Source organism: Tyto alba, unplaced genomic scaffold (assembly GCF_018691265.1).
Source record: "Tyto alba isolate M040663 unplaced genomic scaffold, T.alba_DEE_v4.0 Super-Scaffold_9, whole genome shotgun sequence".
Lineage (NCBI taxonomy): Eukaryota > Metazoa > Chordata > Aves > Strigiformes > Tytonidae > Tyto > Tyto alba.
The window spans coordinates 31,117,966-31,145,097 of record NW_024881330.1 but is presented as its reverse complement, the minus strand read 5'-3'; the positions used below and the strand labels follow the sequence as shown (position 1 = coordinate 31,145,097).

At 41.1% G+C, this 27,132-nt stretch overlaps 1 protein-coding gene across 1 annotated transcript; it reads left to right on the top strand.

The window, feature by feature from the left end:
* The first annotated feature begins 468 nt into the window (after positions 1 to 468).
* On the top strand, positions 469 to 15,473 carry CHMP4C (charged multivesicular body protein 4C). Its single transcript, XM_042786104.1, has 5 exons — positions 469 to 797; positions 7,379 to 7,556; positions 8,509 to 8,623; positions 12,007 to 12,115; positions 14,262 to 15,473. Exons 1-5 carry the CDS (start codon positions 602 to 604, stop codon positions 14,324 to 14,326), a joined length of 663 nt encoding a protein of 220 aa, XP_042642038.1. The 5' UTR covers positions 469 to 601; the 3' UTR covers positions 14,327 to 15,473.
* The last annotated feature ends 11,659 nt before the right edge of the window (positions 15,474 to 27,132 follow it).

The following is a 27,132-nucleotide window of genomic DNA, read 5'->3' as shown; positions in this document are numbered from 1 at the left end:
TCCGAACAGGGCCTGTTTCAAGAGGCAGGGGGAAGAGGGACGCAGCTTTCCGAGATACTCCCTTGCGCTCCTGTGATTTGTGCCGCTGTGGTTTCCTCAGCGGCGCACCTGCACTTTTTAAAGCAACATTTATTAATAATCCAGCGTTTATTTTCTCCGTCCTAACCCGCCTGCGTTCCTCTGCCCGGGCGTTAAACTCCGCGGCTAACGGCCGGGCCCGCGTCACCCCGACTCCGCCGAGCCCCGCACCGTGCGGCAGGACGCGGAGGCAAAGCGGGGGGGGGGGGGGGAAACCCGTTTGTGCAGCCGCCCCGGGCAGGACGGGGCGGGCACGTCTGCCCAGCCCCCTCCGCCCCTCCCGGGGCTTTGCCCCGCGGATCTCGCTCACGCCCTCGGGTGCCGGCGGCGGGCAGCGGCGGTTCGGCCTCCCCGGAGCCGCCCCTGGGCCGGGCCCGCCCCGCCCCGCCCCGCCCCGCCCCGCCCCGCCGGCAGGTGCGGTGCCGCCGCCCGCGGGCCCAGGAAGCGCCGTCACGGCGAGCGCCAGGCCGGGCCGGGCCGGGCCGACCCTTCCGTCGGTGGGTGCCGAGCCGGGACCGCCGCCATGAGCAAGATTTCCAAGTTCTTCAAAGGGGGCGGCTCGGCCGCCTCCAAGGGCCGCGGGGGGCCCTCGCCTCAGGAGGCGCTGGCCCGGCTGCGGGAGACGGAGGAGATGCTCAGCAAGAAGCAGGAGTACCTGGAGACGAGGATCGAGCGGGAGCTGGCGGTAGCGCGGCAGCACGGCACCAGGAACAAGCGAGGTGAGTCCTGGGCGGCCCGGGCACCCCGCTGCCCTTCGCCCGCCGCCGGGGAAACCCGGGTGCGCCCTGCCGGGACCCGGCTCTGCGGGGTTGGGGAATATCCTGCCGGCAACAGAGGAGCAAAGCGGTTGGCCTCAGATCGCAAAGGAAGTAGATGAAAATCACGGAAAAAATAATGACAGTTCAGAGCGTTAGCGCCTACTGGTCTGTGCTGCTGCGGAGGAGAGGATACTGAGGTGGATCCTGCTTATTCTGATGTTGTCATCTCTGGGAAGCAAAGGAGGGTAGCCAGTGTCTTGGGGATATACAGGCCTTTGAGAAACAATTACTTCCTAAAGTCACTCAGACTTCTGCTTGTCTACTCTGAGCTTTATTTTTCTTTAAATACTTCAAAACAGAATAGAAATGCTTCAAATTAAAGGTATATGACATAACGAGAAAGTAGTTATTTCATCTGCGCTTTCTGTTGCTTGGTAATTTAAAAAATGTAACTTAGAACTTGTGAGGATGTGTGTTAAAGTGCTCCCACACTTTCTACTCCCCTGGCTTCAACTGCAGTGTCTCTCTTGTCCCCTTGTGCAGGTACTGGCACCTGTGTGCTGGCCCAGTGAGCTAGTTCAGGAAGGTGATCCAGCTGAAAACTAATTTGATGTGGGACAAAGTGATCAGATAGCTCCCGGGACTGCCGAGGGGCAGGACTGATGAAAGAAAACAGGCCTGCTCCTGGGACTGTAGCTATTCCTGTTTAGATCCAGACACGGTGCTGTGGAACTTCATCCCAAACCTGGACTTTAAGCTGGCATGGTTGCAGGAAGAATCGGTGCTTCCTGCCTTGCTCGTGCTCCCGGGCTGCTCCCTCCCTTTCCTTGGCAGAGCTTCCTGAAGGGTGTGTTTCAGAAAGCTGGATGCAGCTGTAAGTTGTGGGTTGTTTTTTTGTTTGGCTTTTTTTTTTTTTTTTTTTTTTTTTTTTTTTTGCTTATTTTTCTTTACCCAGAGTAGGTTAAGCTCCACTTACCCAGTTGAGTCTGCAGCTGCACAAGTGCTCTGACACCTGTGAAGGAGGGGATGGTGCACAGGCAGGAATGAGTACTTGCTGTTGGGAGAAGGTGAGCCTGCTTCTTTACCTCAGCTGGTTGATGCTGGCTCCAGGTGTTGGTCAAACTGTGGCCTTGTGCTTCAGGTGTGCAGCGTTTGAAGTATGAAGTTTTTCTGCCAGATGTTTGTTCCCACTGCTATGCTCAGTATGCAATTCCCCTAGTTTTATCTGTGCCGTTGTTTGTGGAGTCATGCTGGAAACTGGATTGTTGAGCTGATAAAAACTCCTTTTTATCTTGACGTTTGCTCAGGAACCTACAATTAAGAACAGTAAAGAGACAGGAGTAGGCTAAAAAGTACAGAATGGGAATTTTTTCATGCCAAAAATGGCTCTGAATCCAAACCAGGATAGTGTAACTACAGCCAGAGAAGAAACAAGAGAAACTAACCTTGCTGTGCCAGAGTGCTTGAATTTAGTAGGCTAGTGAGTGAAATCAAATCCCCAAGAATACCCCTTCATTTGATATGTCAATTCCTTTACAGTTTAATTGCTGTTGATTTACATATAACAGCATTTTAGCTGGTATACTGTACTATATAGTGCAGAGGAGATCTGTATTAACCAGCATCTATTGTAGCATTATGTGAACTTACACACAAATGAGAGAATAAAACTTCTACATCGCCTTGTTAAAGTGAATGTTTCAGAGGGACCTCATAGGTACATTTTAATGTTGTTTTTTCTTAATTGTACCTGTGGAGAAGCCTGTGGAAACCAAAACAGGAGGGTCTGAGACTGGAGCAAGATCTATCTCGGTATAGAAAATTCAACAAATTAGCATGATCTCATTTGATTTTTAGGCACATGAGTCTGAATCAGTTATACTGACACAAGAGTGAGCACATTCAAGCACCAGCAATTTTCCATGAGTTCAGATGATTCTTGAATCGATTCATGTGACATCAGTAGGCTTAACTTGATTTCAGAGCCGGAACACGTTAGCTATGCAAATAGATGTGAAATATCGCTTAAATATTTTTGGCTTATCCTTTATGAAGTGAGTGAGTGTCTTTGCAGTTCCTGTACCTGATCTGAAATTAGCTACACTCTTGGGGTGATACATTTCCAGCATTCCCCATTAGTATTTTACTGTAGCTAGACCACGTGAGGGTTTTCAGAACAGTGATATGTGTTGGAATTCCTCCTGCAGAGGTTATGTCATGATAAGCAGTATTTCTTTTCACAGTTAGCACTGCCTTTTAATCTCTCCCCATTCCAGATACAAACTCAAGATTTTTTTTTTTTTTTAATCTCTTGCTGGGTTGTGGTTTTTTTTTTGTTTGTTTTGGTATCTCAGTTTCAGTGAGTGCACAGCTGCCAACTCCATCTGGAAAGTAGCCTTTCATCTTCAGTATTTTGAAGGTCATACAGGAAAATTTAAAGGACAGAACATGATACGGAGTATTTGAGAACTTTATTTAAAATTAGATGTTTTCTAAAGTGCACCCGTGACAATAACATACATGTGAATGAGTGTTGTTTCATCCTGGAATCTTTCACAGATCCAAAGAAATGGCTAAATTAAAAGACTTCAGGTAAAAGAAGCCTTATCTGCTTTTGTTTTTTGTTTTTTGTTTTTTTTCTTTTTTTTTTTTAAATCCAGAATAGGGTTAAATCTTAACCATAAAGAGCCACATAGTACTACTAAGGAAAAACGTAGATAGAAAGTTGGAATAACAAGTAAGCTTTTACAAGTAGATGCTGCTAAATATGTTGTGTGGCGCACCTGGGCAGGGCTGATGTAGCTGTGCAGCATTCCTTCTCAGTGACTTTGTTGTTTGGTTTCAGCAGCGTTCTGGTTACAAGTGTGTAGTAGTTGTGTGTTAATGTGGACAGGGCTGTCGTACCTATGGCAGGGTGCCTGACAGGTTGGGACTGAGGGTTTCTGGCGGGGAGATAGAAGGAAGCTTTTAGTGTGTCTTTCTTCTCTGGGTTACATCTATTGTCCTCTGATCTTTATGATCACGTTACAAGTGTCTTGCCATGAACCGCGGTGGTTATAACCAGTCAAGTGCATTATTGTTCTTGAATTAGCCCCTCGGTTGTAACTGTATGTGGCTTCCCCCACAAGGTTTTGAGGATTATGAATGCTGGTAACGAGTTTACTTAGGGTGGTATGATTTTTTGGCCTCAGCAGCATTTCTTTTGGTTGTCCCAGGTGTAAGGGAGATCACAAATTGTAATCTGTCCATCCCTTGCAGGACTGAAGTGGAGGTTTGTGAACTGTATTCAAGAATGAGATCCAGTATTTTCACAGTGGTGTTGTATCTTCTGAAGAAACATTCTTTTCCTTCGTAACCAGTTTTCCCTGGGAATTTTCAGGATTACTAGTTAATGTATTTATTTCTACTTCAGAAGTTGAGATCATCGGTAATTCCTGTACGGATGGGTGTTGGTGGTGGGCTTGACAGGTAAAGGTGGTGTGATTGTTGTACTGTCTTGTTTCATTCTGATCTGTCATGAAACCATGAGGAGGGTGGCACAATTCTTTTTATGTCACTACTTTTGTCCTTTCCTTTGGAAACCTTGATATTCAGTGTGGCTAGGATTACAGTTGCCCAGCTGGCCATTTCTGCTTCCTTAATAAAGTATCAACATGGACACTTTTCCTATATTGCTACTTTCTGTAGGTTAGTAACAGTAGTTCTCTAATATGCATATTAAACTGACATGATGGCCTACTGTTGTTCCAGCTGCTTACCTTGAAAATAAAATAAAAGCTGAGATTAAAAGCAGTGGCCCTTAATCTGTGAGCCGTATCCTGCTTGCTGGATTCAGTAGTAGAGCACAGGAAACATCCTAAAACCCACTCGACTGCTAACGTCCTCGTTATGAAATGCAGGAGTTGAACTGGTTTCTTTAGAGCACAGCAGAGACAGTGTATGTGATTGCTTTTTTTCCTGGAGAAGACCTCCACCTCTTCCTGGTTGAATTGGTATTAATTACATTTGCTTCCTCAGAATCTGCTACTGCTTAGACACTGCCACCCTGGGCTGTCTTACTTTTTTCAAATCTTTGGAATGGGCACCAATCACCCTTTTTCAGTGATATAATTAGACCTTCGGTGAAGTAAGTTTATGTTCTCTGCTCAATTTATTTATTTTTTTTTTAATAGATATGCTGTTCTTCAGTTTGGTTATTATAATGCAGTAGCATTTCTGTGAGGCATTTCAATCCTCTTGTAAGAGTTGCACACAAATTTTAAAATGCTTGTATGTACGGTAGAAAAGCACTTAAAGTTCATTATTATCTAAAACACAGAAAAATACATCTCAAATAAGAAGGAAGTTCTCTTAGCTATAGAAGCTACTGTTACAAAACACTGCAATGAAGGGTGTTAATTTAATATGTGTGATGTGGGAATTATGTCTTGGTTGATAAGGAGTTTGAATGGATTTCCTATGAAGTCCTTTGTTCTGTAAGTCACTGGTAAAACGAAAGAGCGTTAATAAAGATATGTTGCACTATTATAATTAGGAAAAGCTGTTTATGAATAGGTGAAGTCACACAGTTTAGCTTCTTCTGTGGTTTCTTAATTTAGGTGTGGTTTAATTAAATGTTAATATGGGAACCTTCAGGATTTTGAAAACAACTGCTTTGTGTGTGACTGAGGAAATCCATTTTCCTTCTGAGCAGCCAATAATAACAGCATCATTACAGAGTTCCATTTCTGAAAAACACCGACTGGGAAGTATTACCCTGTGGTGGCTACTGACTCCAATTAAGCCTTTCTGCATCAGCTACTTGATGCTTCTCAGTCCACAGGGCTTTAGAGTCCTCCCTGATGCAGCTGGTGTTATGCACAGTTTCAGACCATTATATTTACCTGGAATCTCTAGCTTCCTAACCTAGGAATCCAGGATCAAATTTTGGTTCAACTGAAGCTAAGGAAGGAAGTGGCTGGTGTCCTAACACTACCAATAATAGGCCTAAATAAGTAGGGAAATAAGAAGTAGGTAAAAAGATTATTTGGGATTAAGTCAAACTGATGTATTTTGGAATTGCCAATGAGAATTTGACAATTCTCACATTTGTCATTTGCATGACATCATCTGGTGTTCATGCGTCTCTTTTGGAATATGCATGATCTTCAGACCATGCCCCAAAACCTCAGAAAATCTTGAATTTGAATACTGTGATTAAGCTGTTGTGATTGTGGTTTGCTGTCCCAAAACATTTTACTGCAGGTGCTAGAAGGCATTGTGTATCTTCACCTGCTTGATTACTTGCCCTTGGGCAGCTAATGATGAGCAATTTTGACCATGTTGATTCAAGCATTTGTCAACAAAGCACTACATTTTTTAGTGTGTTGTTATAGACCATAAATCTATGTGCCCTCCTTGGAGGGATTCTAACATCATTTGAAAAGTTCTGTACCTCAATGTCAAGGTTCAGTGTTGCTGCATGTGGACAATTATTTGAAGAGGACAGCAAAAGTAATTGCTGCTGTCGGTTGAGTTTGTGAGGGCTGCAGTGCTGCTGTTGCTTGATGGCTCTGGACCTCATTTAAAAACTAAATGTGAGAGACAAGAGAAAGGACACAGGTGTTAATAGCATTGAAAAAACAATGGGTTAATTCAGTCTCTTGATTTTCTTCGGTGCTTTTCTTGCCAGGTGCATGTGTAGTTTGGAAGGGACAGTGGTCAGGAAATGCTTGAGGCAAGATTGTGTGTGTTTCACACCCAGAGGCCAGGAGAAAGCCCTTTTCTACTCCTGTGCGTGTCACGTGCATTTATTCCGGTAATGATTTACTCTGGGCAAAGTATGTTGCTCATAACTTAGTAAATATAAAAGGCCAATCTCAAAGAGTTACAAAGATAATAGGGGAGTAGCTGGATTTGCCTGTGGCCGTGTCTACAAAGTTCTATATGTTTTCAAGTACTGAAGTTTAAAGATCATGCTCCTAAGTGATTGTAAGCCATAGATGCAGCTGAAAGCCAGAGAAATGGGAGTCCTCCTCTGATCTAACCCACCTGCTTGGTTAGGCCATTTGAGCTTTCCATTGGACTTGACAGTTCCTGCTGTAAGACAAAGTTTAGAAAGCAGCATTGGTGGAGATGTGGTTATTATGGCAGATCTTCTTACTCCGTCTTACTTAGTTTTTATTTATATATTGCAACCTCTTCTTTCCTTCCCCGTTTCCTCCTTTCTGACTTCTCTCTGGTGTTTTTCTTTTTCCTCCCCATCTTCCCTGCTTTGCCTCTGTGCACAGGATGGAGTTCAAGATCTCCCGCAGTGGAAGAAGAAGCTGCTCTTCCCTGTGGTGCTAAAAGGAGTTAATCTAAAAGAGGCTTCCCAGCATGTTCATGCAACAGCATGTTGGTGATAAACAGGCTGCTGATCTGGTGTGGTCAAAGTTTGTCTCCCTACTAGTAAGGTAGGAGAGTGAGAATTATAAATTCTGCAGGTCGGCTTGGTGCTGAACTACTTGTCCTTGCATTTTGCTATATAAATACACAGTGCACTTTGCCTCTTTGCTTTCCAGCTGCCTTACAAGCACTGAAGAGAAAAAAGAGATATGAGAAACAGCTGAGTCAAATTGATGGGACACTTTCGACCATTGAGTTCCAGAGAGAGGCACTGGAAAACTCCCACACCAACACAGAAGTGCTCAAGAACATGGGCTATGCTGCACAAGCTATGAAAAAAGTACATGAAAATATGTAAGTGCTTTCTAATAGCTTTCAAGTTGAGCTTACTAACCACTTTTAAACTGATTCATCACTATAGTCTATTGTGTCAAGTCAGGCAGTTTTGACTTCATTTTGGGTTCAGGCATTTAATGTCAAGAATGCTGTGGTATTGTAATGCTGTATTCGGCAGAAAAAATGTCTTTTCTTAACAGCAAGTTTAGAAGGAAGTTCAGCTGACTAGAGAGATCCATGTGGTACCTGTTTTTTTTAAGTTTGCCTTGGTAGTAGGTACTGGCCTCTGCCTTTTTTTTTTTTTTTTTTTCAGAACAAAACTTGAAGAAACTAAGTGGACGCTTCCTCAAAGTCCATAAGCTGGACTGTGTGATTCAAAGTACTAATTAGACCTGAATAAAAGAGAGGGTAATTTTTCTCTGCATCTGTAGTATTTGTACATGCCCTATATTGTTTCATGAGGCATTTTCCTGACTGAATAAACAGTTAAATCAGAAAGGTTCTTCTGAGAGAAGTAAATAGGAACTGAAACAATAACGAAGTTAACAATAATGGGAAGCTTTTAAATGGGGTATAGTCCTGTTAAGTTCCCCCAGTTCTGGTGAAAGCTTAATGTCAAAAAAATTCCATCTATAAAGATGCTGACCTGAGGAAGGAGATGGGATCTGTCCAGGGAATGTGGCTGTTGGCAGGCAGAGGTCTGAGCAGTACAGGGAGGGAGACACACACAGACTGCTGCAGTTTGTCTTTTGTTATAATCCCAAAGTGGAAGAAATTGGACTGGATAAAACATGCAGTAGCTTACCAGAAAACGTTAAGGTGTAGGTGAGGGAAATTGTTCCCTGTGAGTTCTGCTGTTTATACAGCTACGGGCATAAAAAGAAAATGTGGTCTGTTCAAGTTGCTCTGAGTCTCTTCTACAGTATTTGAATGAAGTATCTTTAAGAATGCTTCCGTGTTATCTTGCCAGGGACCTGAACAAAATCGATGATTTGATGCAAGATATCACTGAACAGCAAGATGTTGCCCAGGAAATTTCAGATGCCATCTCAAACCGAGCTGCCTTTGGTGATGAGTTTGATGAGGTTAGTACTTCAGTAAAACCTGTGAGCTTTAGCTGTTAAATGACTCCATAGTTACTTTGTTGTGTGGTGGTTTGTTCCAGTGGTTTGTTTCTCAAAAGGTGTGGATGTTGAAATTCTTTGTTCTAGCTTACCATATCTAGGACACTTTTATAATTTTATATATATATATATATATATATATATATATATATATATATATATATACACACACAAACACACATATATGAAATAAATAAAATAAATAATGTATAATGGAAATCTATATATGTAAAATATTTATATATAAATTTTAAACAGGTCATTTTTAACTGCACTCCTGAGGTTGTTATTCTCATTTGTACTATGGAAGGAGAAGGTCACTAAAACGTGTAATTTGTACTGCTCCAAGTGGACACTGGAACATATAATTTTTGTGCTCCAAATAGATCTGTTTGACCTAAGTGCATGTTCCTATGTCATGAACAGGCTGCTGTTTACAGTTCTGAATATTTGGAGCATTTTTTTAAGGTCTTTTTGGTGCTTGGAGGTGCAGGTATTTTCCCTGTTTACCAGAGTTTCTACAGAAGTAAATCCATTATCTAGAAGTAATTCCTCCTGGAGGAAATAAGGTTTATTCCTTGAGATCTTTTCTTCTGACACACCCACAAGGCACTTAGGGCCTTCTGAAAATTTGTTGCAGTGGCTTTCATCCAGTGTCCCCGGGCTTGACTCTGTATATCTAAGCAGGGCATTACTTATTTCTGATCCAGCCATGGCTGAGGACTCAAGGGTCAGGTATACTCAAAATTCCTGCAATCTGTGGAATGCAGAGCTGAGAATGAGGCTCAGTATCACAACCGGTTCAGTTTTGGTTTTTAACTATGCTTTAAAATGACCAAGTGCTAGGGATCATTTGAAGAATGTCCGAAAGAGTCAAACAGTTCACTCTCTCCCCAACTAACTTGCTCCTACATGCCCAAATGGACAAGAAAAAAATCCATATGCTGTATCATATTTGTGTGACCAGGGTGAAGGGGAGGTTTTATTCAACAGTTATAATTTGTTGAAAATAGTAATGGTTATTTGTATTTCGTTCCCATTATCTGCTTTCCTATTTTTCCACTTTGAATGTAAATAGACTTTTCAAGAAACACTTAATCAATCCTGGCATTAAGGAATGGGATTTGGCCTGTGCAAACTAGGCTTCAGACAACTGAAAAACATACTGCCATCCCGAGCAGCTATACAGTGTCACTTACTTTTCATCAGTGGTTAGCTTTTAGGAATCTAGTCTTAGTAAGCATGTTGTAGATTGACCTGGAAGTTCCTAGGAGATACTAGTCTAAGTTGATGGATGTGTTTTCTGTTCTGGGAAAATAAGCCACTGTCACATGGGGCATCATTGTACCAGCATCTGCTTTTGCGTAGGAGCCTAATACTTACAGCACTTGTCCAGTAATTGGGAAATCTGGTTTGCAGGCCATTTTAGCTTAAGAGTGCTAGAATCAATGACTTAATTGCTGGGTTATGAGGTGATTTGTGTTGGAGGGTATGGTATTTAATTGCATTTAATTGAAGGACATTTTGACCGCACACTTGGATTTCCTCTTCACATGTGTGCCATGGGTGTAAAGAGATCATGGAAGCATGTAATTTCTGCTGCTCCAGATAGACACAAAAGCATAAGTGTTCTTTCTCCCCGGGTTGACACAGTATTTGTCACGAAGAATACAAAAAAGCTCTGTCCTACCTGAATGGGGTGCTCGTTGGGAGGGGTGACCCTTGCCTGAAGGCCTATTTCTGATAATCAAATGCAAGATACGCACATTCCAGTGAACAAAGCCTGGAACATGACAATTCACATGATACCTTCCCTCTGCAATCTTTTTGGCCTCGGTTCAAGAAGAGAAAGGAGATTTATTGTTGCTGTTGCAATACTCCACAGCCTAGTTGTAGAGCAGTGCCTGAGTTGAGGGAAACATTAGCTGAATCTGTGCTTGAGGACTAGAAGAAATTAAAACTTGGGTCTTCCGCTTTGAGAGCAGGTGTTCTAGCTATTACTTTTTTTTTTTTTTAAAAAAAAAAAAAGAGCCTGTCATGGCTGACACACCTCTTAATTGTTTACTTATTCAGTAGAGATTGGTAAGGACTAATTTGGTGTGGGAGAGTGTTAGATGACCATCTAGAGGTCTTCAGAAATACCTGTTTCCATTGACTTTACAACTTGGATACTAACTTTGTAAGAAGCTTGTATTCACCCCACTGGCTCAGACACTTAAAGTGCAGACACATTTGCACCTAGGCTAAATGCCTGAGTTAGACATAGAGCTACAACTTGCACACTGCTTTGAGAGATCAGCTGTCAATTGAACATCATCAGATGTAGACCTGATGCTGAAATTTTTAGATGGTATCCTAGTATTTGTACTGTCACCTAGTATTTGTACTAGGTCAGATAGACAAACTGTAGCCTTTTTTGGCCTTAAAAATATAAAACCATGAGAAAGTAAGTCTAGGAAGGCCTGTGATGGCTACGTAATTATCATTTTAATTTCCACATTGGTGATAGGCAAAGTATAAATGAGTAGTTAAAGCCCATTTCAATACCTAGTAGATCTTGCTTCACTACAGCAACTTTTTCCCCAGCCACTTTTGCCCATTGTTTCTTTTTAAATCATTTTATCAATGTGGCAAAGGTCCATTTCTTTACAAATATTTAACTTGTTTTCTTTGAGAAGCTCCAGCCAAGGAATGTCTTTGGCTTTTTAAAAAAGTATGTAGCCTCTTTATTTTTAGTATTATACAAGTGGATTAGATCATCTGTCCAAATCAGCTTCTGCAGCTGAAAACTCAAGAGGGTTACATGCTTTGAATGAATAACAGGACCCAGGAGGACAGCTCTGATTCCAGTGCTGCTTTGAAATCATGTAAAATCCTGGACTTGTGTGAGAGGACAGAAGCATAATGTTTAATGACGGTCTACCTTATAACCAGTAGAAGCTGTTTACTTTTTAAAATGGGGGAAGTTGCACACTAAAATTAGCATCCATTAAAGCATGCAGACTCTAGATTTGGAACAAACCTGAAGAAGGCAGAGGGAGCTTTTTTTTTCCTCCCTCTTTGCCTTTTTGACAAGTACTACACTGTCATCAATTTTCTTTCTAATTTTATTATTTGTCCCGTGTCTAACTTCTATTGTCTTTCTTTCATCCTTCAATTAAGTCTTACTGTTATTGTCAACACTTAATAAAAATTATACTAGTGATATGCTGTTTTTTGATACCTATTTTCAGGTGTAAACTGTTTTTTTCAGTAGTGCTTTGCTTCATGGTTGTTAAATGTGTCCTTTCCTGAGATCACTGTCAGGACAATGAATTTATAAATAACGTTTTCCTTGAATTTAGGATGAGTTGATGGCAGAATTAGAAGAACTGGAGCAAGAAGAATTGAACAAGGGAATGAGAGATGTCAGACTGCCAAGTGTTCCATCCACATCACTGCCTTCTCGCCCTGGTAAACTGCTTGCTTGACTTTTTACGATTCTCATGATTAAGGCATGCTACAAGTAGGAGGAGAGGAAGAGAGAACTTCAAATACATATTTAACTGTGGTTTAATGTTTAGCATATTATAGATTCCTTTTCCTATTTTTGTATCTCTTTATCAGAAAAACCAGAGTGGAATTCTGGTTTGCTGTATGAAATCATTTAGGATCAAATTCTGTATAGATTTGAGGAGGCAAACTTGGGGAACTTGACCTTGAACATATAATAATGCAACTTCTGCTGAAATGTAGCGAGATCACTGAGGAATGGGAAGAGCTTTTTTGTCTTTTTGGCAATTAAATCCTTAGTCTTTTTTAATTAGAGTCTGACCTAGATTCAAAATGTGTGCGTCACAAAGATCCAGCTTTGTAGGGTAGTGGTTTGATATTTGCCACTGGTATTTTAATTAGAAATTAAGGAGGCAGCAGGAAGTACACTTTTAAAGAAATATTGTTATTCCTTTGCTTGCTTTCTACAGAACAGATTTATTCCTGTAATTTAGCAGTAGTCTTATTTTTCTGTAGTTCTGCCCTGTTCATTTTGAATTAAGCCAGTCAACTTTTAAGTGCACCTTTTACCATGTCTCTGTTGTCCTTTATCAGCTGAACAACTTGCTGTGTACTAATGCTAGTAAAAGAGTATAAATATTTGGTGGCAGAGGTTGTTTATGGTGCATTCTGCTGCAGAACATGTTACCTAAACCAGCTTAGCTCAGAGACTTTTGTATGTTTTGGCAGACAGCACTTAAACCCCTGAGAAGCAGTTTAAAACGTTCAAACTGCAATTGTTGTCTCATCTACTTAAGTCATCTGTAGAACAGCTAGTAAAAAAATGGATTTAGGAAAACCCCATGCAAATTGCAGTCTAGGCATTTATGGCTTATTCATACATCCTCTTCCAGATCCAGCTGTGCCAGCTGACATTTTAATTAAACCCAGGCCATCTCCATGTGCTTCTCACCATCTTAATTTGCTACCTCATCTGTCTGTATGACTGCTTCAGGCAAAATTAGCTGGGTACATTTGTACAGTTTAAGGCCTTGCAAGACTGGCTTATCCTTTACAAAATTGGATGCTTACAGTTATGCAGCAATGGCAAAATAAGAGCAACAGTTAATGGTTCTATAATGCTTCTAATTGGAGATGCGTGTTACCCTCCCGATTTTAGAGATGGGGAAGCTGAGATGGAGCAAGGCATAGTGACCTTCCCCAGTGGCACTTGCCTCTAGAGTGGGGACTGGACTCCCACGTCCTACCACCCTTAGTCTCCTGGTGGAAGCTGCAACCCCTCTCAAGGTGATGGCTTCTGGCTGTACGGCGGCCGCAGGCGGGAGCCAGCTGGCTGCTGCAAGCGTACACACAGGGGTGTTGTGTCCAGTAACGGTTCCACTGGTGTCTGGAGGAGTGCAAATCCTGACATGCACAGGCAGAGGCAGCCCAAGGTTGAACCTGGGCTGTATGGCATGCAGTTTTGTAGGTCAGTGAATGAAGACTGTTTGGGTAAGGTTTTAGTTCAGGGAATGTGAAACGTGTGATCAGAGATTTGGGTTTAAAAGAGAGAGAAAGTGTGTGTGGGGCCTGGTACAGAGCTGGGGATTGCTGTGACCACCTGCTAACTGATGTCACCTGAGCAAAGATAAGTTCAGGAATTTCTTTCTCCCTTTTAACAAATGACACCTCTCATTAGATTCAGGTGAGTCTATGGAGACTGGACCTGCACATGCAGAACCCTTCAACCCTATTTAGAAAGGTAGCAGGATGCACAGCTGGCCAGGGGTAGGTTACTGATGCCTGCCCAAGTGGCAGCATTCTTGTGGCCACTTGCTCTCTGTGACAGCTTTTAGAAATTAAATATATTTTCTGTGGGAGTTTTTAAGCACGAGTTACATCAGATCTATATTGCTAACCTCATGGTTATATGTGCGATAATGGTGGGGCAAAATAGCTGCATCTCTCATCAGCTTCATTACTGCATTACCTCTGTTTAGCTTGCTGCTCAGTAAATTGATCTGAGATATTCAAAGTGAAAAGCGGTTTGCAAGTCCCCATGCTAACTAATAAAAAGGTGCTGACTGTTGCATTAGTTGATGGCTATTGTTAATCTCTTTCTCTGCAGCATCGACCAGGAAGAGAGCAGAGGATGAAGATGAAATGAAGCAGCTGGCTGCCTGGGCTTCGTAAGAGCATGGTCTTTCTATAACACTGAGCACTGTAGTGCAGATGTAAAGAGCTGCAATGCTGTTTTATAACTGTACCGATTTAGTGTGTTTGCATTTCATAGAGGCTGGGTTTTTTATAGCCAATCTTGCCGAGAATAGTGTTACTGCCATATTACAGAACTGGTTTAAAAACAAAGAAGCAAAAAAAATGCAATAGTTGCCAGAATCTCCAAGCATCAAAGTTTTTTCAGCCTTGGCCAGAGATTTGTTTTGTTATTAGTATCAGTTTTCATTAGGTAATATTTTCCTATATTTGGCTGGTTTGTAAAACCTGTGTGCCTCACTTATGCACACAGCTGACTTCATTGTTGACATGAAAAAGTTAAATTAAGTCATCAAGGCCCTATCCTGGAAGGTTATTTGGTTCAGACTATTTGAATATTAGCAAAACGGCTTTATACATGTCCTGACTTGAAAGTTCTTTGGAGCCCGAGAGCTAATAGCCATTCATTTGAGCATGAAGATTTAAACAGTCTGCCTGGAGCAACTTATGGTGTCCTAGATATTAAGAGGAGACTCTTCTGTAGGTTTTTTGAAGTGGGAAAGATTTTTTTATTTTGTTTTAACTTCGGCCAGAATATCCCATGCACTTCTATAGGTCAACTTGAATTGTATTTTGAACTATTTCCAACTCAGTTAACAAACAGCTTTACAGTGACTGGGGAAAATGAAATGTTCGGGTTCTTAATGATCCCTGCCGAACAAAACTGATTTCTGCTAAGTCAAAAATGCAGAAGAGATTTGACCTTCCTGTATTCTTCTTGTCCACCATGTTTTTCTAGGGTGAGTCTCTACTTTGTGTGATAATACCCATCTTCAAAGGAGTTTTCAAGGTGTAACACATGTTTTTAATTATACAATTTCAAAATAATTTTAATTCCTGAGCATGTGGTTCTTCTCTCTTACACAATTTCTGAATGGAAATAATACCAGCATGCTGTACTAGAAACACCTTTTGAACTCTGGTTAAAGGCTGATTCTGGATTGTAAAGTTATGTTATTAGCCGACTGATGGCTTTTTAGCTTAAGGAGCAAATGCCACTCTGAGTGCTAAACTACTACATATATAGAGAAACCGCTGCTCAAATACAAAACAAAAATTACATAGACTGCTTTGTACTAACAAATTTTATTAAATAAGACTTAATCTCTATGCTAGTAAGCTGCTGTCAGTCACAAGGAAATAGTAGAACACTGTGGAGTTCCTAGAGATGTGGGAAGCGGAGTCACATGGATCTAGGTTTTTCTTGTTTTCAAATTAATTGAAATTTACTGATGATTGAACCACTTGGGGAACAGTGGGAGACTTGGTTTCTGTAGATCTACAGCAACAGCAGACTGACCCCTTCTCCTGTGGGCTTTAGCATGTGTTTTGTTGGGTGTTTAGCTTTGATAGGTTACAATAGGCTTCAGCTTATTGGATTTAGGTTAAGCATAAGCTAATGTGTGTTTCTGGACATGGCGTGCTGGCATGCTCAGAATCTTTCCAGTTGAGTTCCATGGATGAAACCCAAAATTTACAAACCCTGTGGAGAGATTCATTTATTCAGGATTTTTTCATTCTCTGTAGTGGAATTGCTTTTGTTTTGCATCCATGTGAAAGGAGAATCAAACCTTGCCACTTTACTTTGCATAAATTTCCCACTGGAAAGAATTAAGTGTGTTTAATTCTGTCCCAAAGTTTGGAGGTACCAGGAAAATTGTCCCTTTCTGTTGAGAATAGAGAAAACCTGGAACTATTAATTTTTTGTTTTAAAACAAACAGACAAAAGATTGAAGAACTGCCTTAAATTTAAAAATACATTTTGAGCTCTCAGTAGGAAACAAACACTAACAAAACGTTGCTCAGTTTTAATGCTTGCTAAAATTCAGGATGAGAGGCCAGTTGAAGCAGGCGTATTTAATAAAATAACAAATATTCTGAATTATTTAGAATCCATTTGCTAATCCTTCTGGCTAGAATCCTGTTTTCAAGGTATGCAGACTATGCAAGTCTCTGAATTGGGTACAGAAAGTATTAGTGTACACTGATTGTATCCCCGTGCAAGGCTGGCTCTGTACTTGTGGACACATCTGGTATTTCTAAATGCGAGGCCATGCCAACATAGTCCCCTGCTTAGCCTGGAAAATCTGGCTTCTAGCATCTGTTCTTGGTCGAATCAGTAGTTTTCCAATACTTGGCACTTACATAGCACTTAGCATATTTAAAATGCTCTACGATCTAACCAAAATAGGTCTCTCAGCTTCCAGTTTAAAACTGATGTGATTTTCAGTCTGCTTTGGAAAATGTGGACCTGCTGCTTTTGTGCAAGAGCTTTTCATGTGAACACCCTGCAGGGGAGGAGAAATCCTAAGGGAAGGTCTTCTGCTTTGCAAGTTAGGGTCAGACTGCTGACCTCCAGCAGTGTTTTGGCCGAGCGTTGATCCTGGGAAGCTTCAAGTGTTTTCAGCTTATTGATTTCTGACCAGGCACTTTAGGAACAAAATTTGCGAAGGGTGAAGAAAAAAACCTGGTAATTGGAGAGAGCTTCTCTACAAGCTTGTGTGTAGGGGCTGGTGATTCTGGAGGACAGAGTCACATACCACTTCACAGGCTAGGACGTGTGGTTGGTGAGTCTGTACTCAGAGATACTGTAGTCTTGTACACAAACCAAAATACAGTATGGACCTCCAGAAGTGAAGTGCTTGTTGCCATATTTATTTGGGAGACAGCAGGTGACTTTCTGCAAAAGCAAAGCCGTTTTAGGGATTTAATTCAGCTGAGGAGGTGGCTCTTTCCTGTGTAAATTCAGATGACACTGGGACAAATGGCTCTTCCTTCTTTGAACATATGTCTCTCCTCATGCCAAGATGGTATTTGTTTAGTATGTAAGCAGACAGGAGTGAATAGTGTCAATGTGTTATTGTAAATGTACTCTCTATTAACTGGAACATATTTTACAAGAGGACTGTGGAAGCAGATGGTGTACCATAGCTGACTTTCTTGTTCCTTATTTATTTTGAGAATGTTTTCTTCTCTAAATGGACTTGGACGTTTTTAATCTGGATATCTTAAAAAGAGGGAAAATATCTTAAGAAGTGAAAAGAATTGAGATATATATATATATATGCTGTAAATAAATATTTTGGTGTTATATTTGTGCTATATGATTGTATTAGTTTTTCCTGATAGGAAAATAAATTTAAGTACTCTTCTTACACTGTCATTAGGATACAGTGCTCTTTAGAGGATGTGAGGTTATTTTGAAACATTTTTTGATGTATTAGTCTTTCAACATCAGGTTAGAATTTAAGAATTCTTTAAAGTTGATTTGGTTAAAAAAAAAAAAAAAGGAAAAAGCAGTATATGCTCTGTGTTTGGACTGCATTCATTCACACTTAATAGTTGTGTTGCAAGAGACTTATTTTAACGTCTCCGAAGTACCTACTTTTTCTCTCCCCTCCCCTCCCCCCCCCCCACCCCCAAAGATTTCTTCATTGTTTCAGAAATGTCTGTTTTACTTTCCAGGCCTTAGTTGAAAGGAAGAATGGTCAGGTCTTATAAACATGAAAAAGGAAAATTACTATAGGGAAGGATGAATCAAAACAAATAAAGTAATGCAATTTTTCATGCATCTCATTAGAATCTCCTTAAAGTAAGCCCATGTGTGTATAGTATCTCACATTTTCTGTACACACACACACACACACACGTATATTTACACATATATATAAAGTGTTGGAGCAGTGATTTAAGACCATAATTCATTATCTGGTCTGGAAAGGGTTCAGTTGCTTGGGCAGCTTGTCTGTGTATACAGATGTTGGAGAGGGGGAGGAAGAGACTAAGGGGGGTGGAAGGGGAGGATGGGCTATTTTAATGATGTAATTTTTTCAAACCATAAGGAGGAAGCTTTACTCAAAAAAATTACTGAACAGCAGGAACTAGCCTGAACATCATAAGACATGCCAATTAACACTGGTCTAATGTTACATAGGTGTCATATTTTGTCACATCTGTCCCCATTACAGAGGCCATGGCAAGACCCACCGATGCAGCACTGTTCAGTCAGATGTATATTGTAGGGAAAACCTGCCTGGTTCATGTGACTGATTACAGTTTAAGCGGTTTATTGTTTTGTTATCAGCAGATAATTAACTAGCCATTGCTGAACTGTACACTTGGGATCAATATTTGCAGTGCAACAGATAAAGCTAGGCAATATGGTTATGAAATGTTAATACGTGCCTAGAAATTTCTAAGCATCATTGTATAATGAGGATGGCTGTGTCTGGTAGGGGTCACGCCAGCTCCTCTGTGGCCCTGCTCCCCTCTTCTCCTGCACACTAAACATCCCCATGTTTTCACATTTTGCTTGTAGGTCTGCCTAGCTGGCTTTTTTTTATCCTCCCCCCCCCCCCCCCCAAGTCTCCTGGTAATTCCCTGGTTGCTGTCTAATACAGTTGATTGTTTTCTTCTTTACCAAGATGAGCTTTGGGCAAACGCCCTCTCAGACAGTTTGGGCATCCCGTTCCCTCAGCCCCCTTGCACCCCCTGTGCTCCCTCGCCAGCCGGCGTTACCCAGGCCGTTTTCAAGGCAGCAGGCTGTGTAGGTACCCACGCAGGTGGCTTTCTCAGAGTCTGATTCTCCTAGACTTGAATGGCAACATGTGTCTAAAGTGAGGATCTGCGGTTTGTAAGTGAGCTAAATTTAATGAAATAGTTGGGAGGCTAATTGGTCTGAGCTAGTGGTCTTTTCCCATGTAGGTAATGAGTCTCGATGCCTTTCATTGGTATGACATCAGCTTTCAAAGATGTACTGTCTTGCAGGGCAAGGAGTGTTTTGTGGGTTGAAATGGGATTTATGTGGACCCCCTCCACCCCAAGTTTAGCACCTTTTCCTCAGAAAATAAAACATGCACTTTAGGAGAAATGTAAGTGTTCAGATATATTTAATACGTAAATCTATTCAGATGTATTATCTTTACATTTGTGATTGGATTCAGCTTACCAAAGGGACCTTGGTGCAGCTGCTGAGCTAACTGGAGTCAGAGAGAACTGCGTATTGTATAGGCATAGGTAGGGTTACTATATTACCCTATACCTACCTCTTGTATGTACCCTATATGTATACAGGGTTGTTGAAGTGCCTGGTGCATTGCTGTTTGTGCCAAGCAGCAGTCATGAGCTCCGTCAGCAGCAGGGCTTGGACTCTGCAGACCTCCAGGAGGAGCTCTGGATTCAGCGTACAGCAGGAAACTCCAACAGGCACGCAAGGCTGTGATTTTCACACAGGACCCAATTTCACTCTGTCTTACTGGTCATGCTGGAGGGAAAAGGGCCTGCTTGCAATTTCGGCTCAAAAAGGGAGGGGGGGGACCCTTCCAACTGCCTACCCTTCCCACTCCCCCACAAATCCCTACTTTTTTCAAAGCTAAAATGCTCTTTTAAATATTAACCCACTTTCTTGGCTGTTTTTCTGGCCTCTGTCTCTTCTCTTACCTTACCCTGTTTGTGGCCACCTTGGCACCCAGCTTGGTTCCCTGCTCTGGACTTGCAGGGCAGCAGGACCTCAGAAGCAGACCTTTGTGCAGAAGTTTACCAGCCCCCTCCTTACACACTCATACCATGACAAACCTAGAGCTAAAACAAAAATCAAGTCAGTTAAAAGTTCCTATTTTTGGAGAAAAGTTTAGCCCAGCATGATGAAGGGACTTATCCTCTTTAATACCAGTTCAGCGAATTGTGCTGCAAGCTGGATGTCATTGCAACAGAGTGAGAGCACTGAACTGCAAAGAGGGATTTCTCTGTCAAGTCTGTGTCTCTCAGCCCTTGCTGAGGTTCAGAGTGCATCTGTAGTTGTGTGGCAATGTCAGTGCTACATCGGGTTAGGTGCAACACGTGGGGCATGCCTGTTGCAATGGTTGGTTTTGAGAATTAACAACTTTGATTTATTGAGGATTTGGATCTTTAAAAATAAGGAGAGGTCTGATTTGCCAAAGGACATTCAGTCAACTGACACATTCAGCAGATTGGTGCCAGTTTCAGGACTGGCTGTACAGTAGAGCTGATTGGGGTTTAGGCCTTTTGTCCACTGAGGAGCAAAATCCATAGCTCTGTTAGTTATTCTAGTTCTGTGTCTGGGTGTAACAAGGGTTGTTTGCTGAGCTCTCTGGAACAATTGTTATGATATTTGAAGAAGTATTGCTATACTGTGGAGCATCTCATGTATCCCTTCAGTACTGTAAGAGTACCTGAAATAAGGCACTACAAAATCTTCCTCCTGAAGGAAGATAATAGGCTGGAAAGAGGAAGCCATAATAGGAGAGTATCAAGAACAAGGAGAATAAACTATACAGATAATGCTTTGATTCTTTCACCATGTTTTGCAAATGTACTTTTTATACTGCACAAGCAAGAGCTCGAGAGCAAATGCACTTGCAGCAAGAGGCTGTTAGAGTGCCTTGGCTAAGCTAGAAGTGGTGACAGTGGCAAATACCAAATTTGGTTGCAAAAGCAGGTAAAAAAAAAAAAAAAAAGCTGCCTTTGGCTCAGGTAGTTTCTGCTAAAACAAAAAAAAATACAGTGGAAACTGTGTATGGATATACAAGTAAAATGGATTATGTTACTAGTGACCTTCCTGTGGCTGTAATGTAAAGTTTCAGAAGTCAATAGCTGAATGTGGGTAGCACAGACCACCTCACACTTTCCAGGTTAAAACCTTCAGCTCTGAATGCTTTGCAAGCTCTGTCAGCAAAACGTGTCTAATCAATGTAGTTGCCTGAGCTAGGAATAAATTGCTCCTGCATGGACCAAGAAATTCTGGAAAAGGTTTGTAATAGCACTAACCTGAGGACAGATCTTATCTGTGTGTTGTACCAGACACTCGTGATTGAAGAGAAAGGGGTTTATTTCATGAAAAGGACAATGGGAAAAAAAAAAAAATGATGGGGGAAAATGGTAAGTAGTCAAGACATTAATTTATGTAGCCTGAGAATCTGTCTAGAGCACATATTGTGTCTGAATAAACTGAAATCTAAGCCAACAGCTGCTTCACCAGAGCAGAACAGAGCAGCCTCTTTGTTGAGAGAAGAGATCTTGTGCTCTGACCTTTGGATGATCACGAGTCTTGTGTAACTCGCATCATTTGAGAAGTGAAAGATGTTGGTTTTTCCATGGTTTTCTAGATTCAGAACTGAAACATGTCTCTCAGAGGATGCCAGCAGTTCACTACAGCATGCCGACAGCAAAGGTAGATAATAGTAATTATTTGCAGATTTTCTGTTTCTCAGGTTAACTCACAGCAAGGTAGAGCTTAACTTTTTATTGTTTAATACTTGTTCATAACACATTACACATGAGTTTTGCAACACTCAACATGTTTTAATTGCCTATTTAAGTAGGGATGATTGAGTCAGATCTGACTGGTGTGAGATGAAAAAGCCGTGATCTCCACAAGAAGCTGGCTTGTCTGGGCTCTTCTTGTACACATAAGCAGAAACAACGCCTCTATAGGCACATCAGCATCTTACTGAATGGCTGATTTTATTGTTTTTCAAAAGATTACTTAGAATGAGACAGTTTTCTCATCTGCCTCTTCCTGTGCAGGTTATTATCCCCTTGCCCAACTCAAATCTAAGAGGAATCAGATGTTTTTTGTTAGCTTGTAGGATAATGTAAACCTATGTTGTAAGATTTGTAAATTAACACTGCACATCAACACGCAAAAAATAAACTTCTCAGGGTAAGACTTTCTCTAAGTGTACAAGGCACCTGCCATAACAGGGTAGATCTCTTGCCTGATGCCTCAGCTTATCCCTGTAACAGGCATATTTATATTACAGAATGAGGGGGAAAGGGAAACCACATCACAAACTACCCAATCCATAGCCCAGTTATCAGAAATGCTGAGAACATCTAGGAAATAGCCACAGGAAATTTGGGAGAAGAGATTCTGTGGAAGGTTTGACACATGTTGCAGCTGCTTCCTAAACTACAGCTATCTGTCTATCTATCTATATACTATCTATTTTTTGAGCATGCAAAGCAATAATGAGATCTTGAAAGGTCAACGTGCAACCTTCTCCCATTAGGCATCCCAGATGAGCAATGCTTGACAAACCCACATTAACTGCCAAACAAACAAATGAGCAGCGGTTCATAGTCATTCTCAACATTTCCATAAAACGGCTGTAGCAGCTGTGGTTCCTTCTACATGAAAAGCATTAATCCAGAGGGAGTTCAGAGAGCAGAGGCTTGTGTCTCCACCACACGAATGCAAATGTCCTCGAGTTTTTAGTTGGAACTGGTAGAAGAAAGGAATGATATAAAATCTAGAAGAATCTAGTAATTTATGAGCAAGGATATTTAGATCTACTTGAAACCCAGTTGAGATATCCCAAGGCACAGTTACTGTCTTATACAGACTGGAGTCTCACTGGATCAGCGAATCATCTAATTTTAACCTGCTGACAAGTCAGTGGGATCAGCAGTAACACTAGGACTACACCAACTGCCTGATAAACTGTCCAATTAAGGTGACTCATATAATTGCTTTGTTCCTCATTTTCCTTATTTGCACAGCAGAGAGAAATACAATACTTATCTCTCAGCTAGAAAGTGGGGACAAATTCATTATTTGGAGAGCACCTTGGTGATCCTGAGTCACAGGATTGCTCAGTACCAATCAGCAAGTATTCAAGATCTCCGTGAAGAGCTTAAAATGGGTAAAGGTCTCTATGAAGATTCTGTTGAAATCCATGAAAACATAGGCTAGAGTACTACTCCTGAAGGCTTAACAAAGGGTTGGGCAGAACCTGCTGACTGACTTCCCTTAAGACAGCTGAGACTCAGCCACGCACTGGGAGTTGAGCCCAGAATCCCATTTACTAGGCCACTGCTTTAATCGGATGAGCCACAACACTCACTGGCAGGAAGACACACGCTGGTGGTTTCTGTACGGTGCCTGGGGTGAGCTCTTCACTGACGATGCATGTTCCTGTCTCCTGAAGCTGAAGGGTTCAGCTCTGCCTAGCAGTGACAGCACTTTTGAGGACTAAAATGATTACTCAAATTTACCACTCCCGCTTCCGAGTCTCCTCTTTCTCCAGAGCCATGCTGCCCTGCTTGCAGTGTGGGATCTTTACAAGCAATACCAGAACTCCAGCCTGGACGGGATGCCGTGATAGCCTTAATGAGACAGAAAAGCCACAAGGCACACAAACAGGGACAGGCCGAAGGCAAGGATCTGAGTTACACAGGAGATCAATGTGCTGCAGAATACTCTTCTGCCTCTTGGTTGGAGGCTGAAGGTATAAAAAGAGAAAGCAAACTTCAATTCAGCTAGAACATCATTAAGTTTCCTGAACTGTAATTTTTGCAGAAAGGCCTCATGCTAAAAATTTTCATGATCTGTAAGAGAAGCCTGTACCTGTAAGACTAGCCTACACATCTGGCTTTCTGATTTATCCAGGTACACAGAATTACATTTGAGGCCTTGGTAACTGGCCACTTGCACGGCAACTTCAGCATTCCTGTTACCTGTACAGGAGAGGGAGAAGTGCCTGTCTTTCACAAACATCCTGCCTGTGCACATCCTGTGCTGTGGCCAGCCTAAATGCAACTTTGACTGACTCTTGTTAAACAGGATCCTTCAATGCTAGTATCAGCTTATTTTGATGATGCTGGATAAAGCCACAGTTTGGGACTTTAAAATGTGCCCACCAGAAGAAAAAAGATGCTTCGTATGTGATGTATAGGGTTATGCTTGGACACATCTCATGACAGCCTTTTCCTGACTCTGGAATAACAATTGGAATGGTTCTGAATTCATCAACCCAAGGAGAAATTTAGAGAGAAGCATTTCCTATTCCATTATAACACTCAAGTTATTCAACTGGAGAGTAATCTATAAAGCAACTTCAGGATGAATATGGCTAACAGTCACTATTATCATAAGTGAGAATGACATAAGTTTGTAATGTGTCTATTACAAGATAAGAATTTGTTAATATTTTTTGTCGTTGTTTAGAATAAAGGACTGCATTTTCCTACCTTTCCACTCTTCTGAATCTGTACAGTTGCATCAGATAACAAAAGATACATCAAAATTTGGAAGAAGATTGAAAATATTTAAGAAAACCCCTAGTTCAGTTTGTTTTCCTTGCAGTGCACAACCTGAGAAGGACCAAATACAAAAGATTGCCCTTTGAAACAAGCATAGGATAAAGGTTAGCACAGCAAGGGACTGCAAAGAAACACCTGTGCTATGGAAGAAGAAACCCTATAAGGAGGTTCCTGAATGGCTTAAGATAACACAGAACCTAAACCACTTACAACACAGGAACTAACATTTAGTGGAGAAGCAAATCTGGTTAGTAAATGATTGAACCAATGTTCACTTTCAAAGGGGAAAAATCCTCAAGTGTAAACTATGGACAAGGCAATTCCTTTTTTCTCCTCTGCCTTTTCCACTCTCATCTTTTCCTTCAGCTAAAAGGTAAGATCTAATGCATTTAAAATGTGATGAAGTTAATAAAAACGTAGAACAAAAAAATCCACTGGTCAACACATTGACTGCTCATCCAGAATACAAACTTTAAGAGAGATCTTTTGGAGACAGCTGCATTATCAGTCCTCCAAGTTCAAGGAAAGCAGCATGGATGTGAGGATATAGTTCTTTTACCCTACCATCCCATAAAGCAAGTCCTATATTTTATAGGAAAAACACATACCTAGTTTTGAATGTCACCTCTCTAGCAACCTGAATGTACTAATCTCTGGACAAAGATTTAATTGAAATATAGAAAGGAATGATAGGAAGAAAGACCCCTAGACCTGGTATTCTATAAAGGGGGTGTTTCCTACAGGATTCTTCCTTTCCTTGGTGATTCATGACCTTGTACTATTTATTTATGTTATCTGACATCTCTTAACTGACAGCAGCAACTTCATAGTGTAGCTTTCCAGAATTCCTCCCCCAGTGTGTACTGGAGGCTGCTGTAGCATAGGAAAAACCCCACAAACAAACTCAAGTAACATTTCCTATAGAAAGTTGCATTTATTATGAGTTGTACCAGAAAAGCAAATTTCTGGCAGGATAATTGCTGCTGCTTCATAGCTGCAGTTTAACAAGGGAAGAAAAACTGCAGAAGAGAAAAATCAAACTACTTTGTGGTCTAAGGAGATGCAGAGAGTGAAAACAATTTGGGACAGACATACCACCTAGAACTGGAGCTTTCCATGTCCCTTTTCTCTGTAATTATGACCCCCCAGAGTAACAAAGCGATGCTGAACACAAAGAGATGAGGACAGTAGCCTACTGGAACACACACTGCATAGGCTGTTCCCGCCTACAACTGCCAGGTGCAGTTTCATGAATTAGTGAATTTGCTCCCTTCCTTGAGCTGGCTCAATGGGACTATTATAGTCACAGTAACTAATGGCTGTCACAGTGGGGAAGGTATGAAGTGGGAGTTTTATTGGGACTCATTCTTGATCCAATGCTAGTCAGCATTTTAATTGATTTAGGAGTACACAAATCAAAAGCAGAGAAGTAGCGTGGGCAGAGTACAAATGCTGTGGAGGATAAAAAATCCTGCAGGATTATTAAATTTAAGATGTAGTATAAAAAGAAGCAAAACCCCAGTAAGATTAACCTGGGTACACTGTATTAAAATGTAAAACTACAGGGGAAAAAAAACCATTGTAAATCAGTTGCTGAACTGTTAAGACAATTACCTTGGAAATGATTTAACTAAAACAGAGAAGAACAAAGTGTTACTGACTGCAGTTCTTGTAATTAGTTCACTCCGCTGCAATTCCAGTTTGAATACTCCTCTGCTCATTGTGAAGAGCACAGAACTCCACTCTCAAATTCTCATGAATGAAATAATTGAAAGTTAGCTTCTCCTGTACCAAAATTGCAGTAGTGAGTGAAACGAGGAGGAAATGGATGGAAAATAGTGCCAGAACAGAAGCAAGTGCACCAGAAAAAATTCCAGATGGGACAGACTTGGAAATCACCTTGATTAGGATGTTCAAGGCCACTATGGGTTGCACACCTGGAATTCTGCACCTCCCTTAGGTGGAAAAATCATTCACTAACCAGTAACATAGGCCAAGTGATACCACATGGCTGCTGAACAAATTCACATTTTTCAGCTCCATTTAATTAAAAATCGAGGTCCCCCTAAACAAAAATGTCTGCTCATGCTGTATTAAATATTTTGGGTCAGCAAAATACCTCATAAACCTTAAAGACAGAGCACAAGAAAATTTCCATTCCTTTGCCCTCTCACGACTAAAGTGTAAGTTACATCAATGCTTTCCTTAGTGACAAGATTTGCAGATTTACCTCAAGTATTTCAGAAATTCCAAACATGTATTACCTAAGCACCTTTTCACGAATTTTAAAACATTTGTAGTTGTAAACTTAACAGTACTTTAATGTACACAGCTCAATCTCCTTTTGAAATATGGGACATCTGACAAAAGATTTCATTAATTTTCACTAAGGTGTCAAAACTTTATTGAGTTCCTTCAACTTCTAAGAGGATTCATGTAGAACATAAAAAATAGTTCCTTTTTTATTTTAATCTTCAACAGAAGTACAGAAAGTTTTCTGGTGTCTTGTTACAGCATTCTCATTCATTTTCACGCAGACAATTTTTGGTACAAAGACGAAGAAACTCAGCCCAAAAGTTGAATAACTGTCAGAAATCAGAGGTAAGAAATGTGTCTGCCTAATAGTATTTTTATCCTTCTTCTCGACAAGACATTGAACGTGT

Excerpts from the sequence above, each read along its gene's own strand:
- CHMP4C (XM_042786104.1), top strand. The coding sequence starts at position 602 with ATGAGCAAGATTTCCAAGTTCTTCAAAGGGGGCGGCTCGGCCGCCTCC. Across the intron at positions 798-7,378 it reads CGGCACCAGGAACAAGCGAG|CTGCCTTACAAGCACTGAAG; the intron begins GTGAGTCCTGGG and ends TTTGCTTTCCAG. Across the intron at positions 8,624-12,006 it reads TTGGTGATGAGTTTGATGAG|GATGAGTTGATGGCAGAATT; the intron begins GTTAGTACTTCA and ends CCTTGAATTTAG.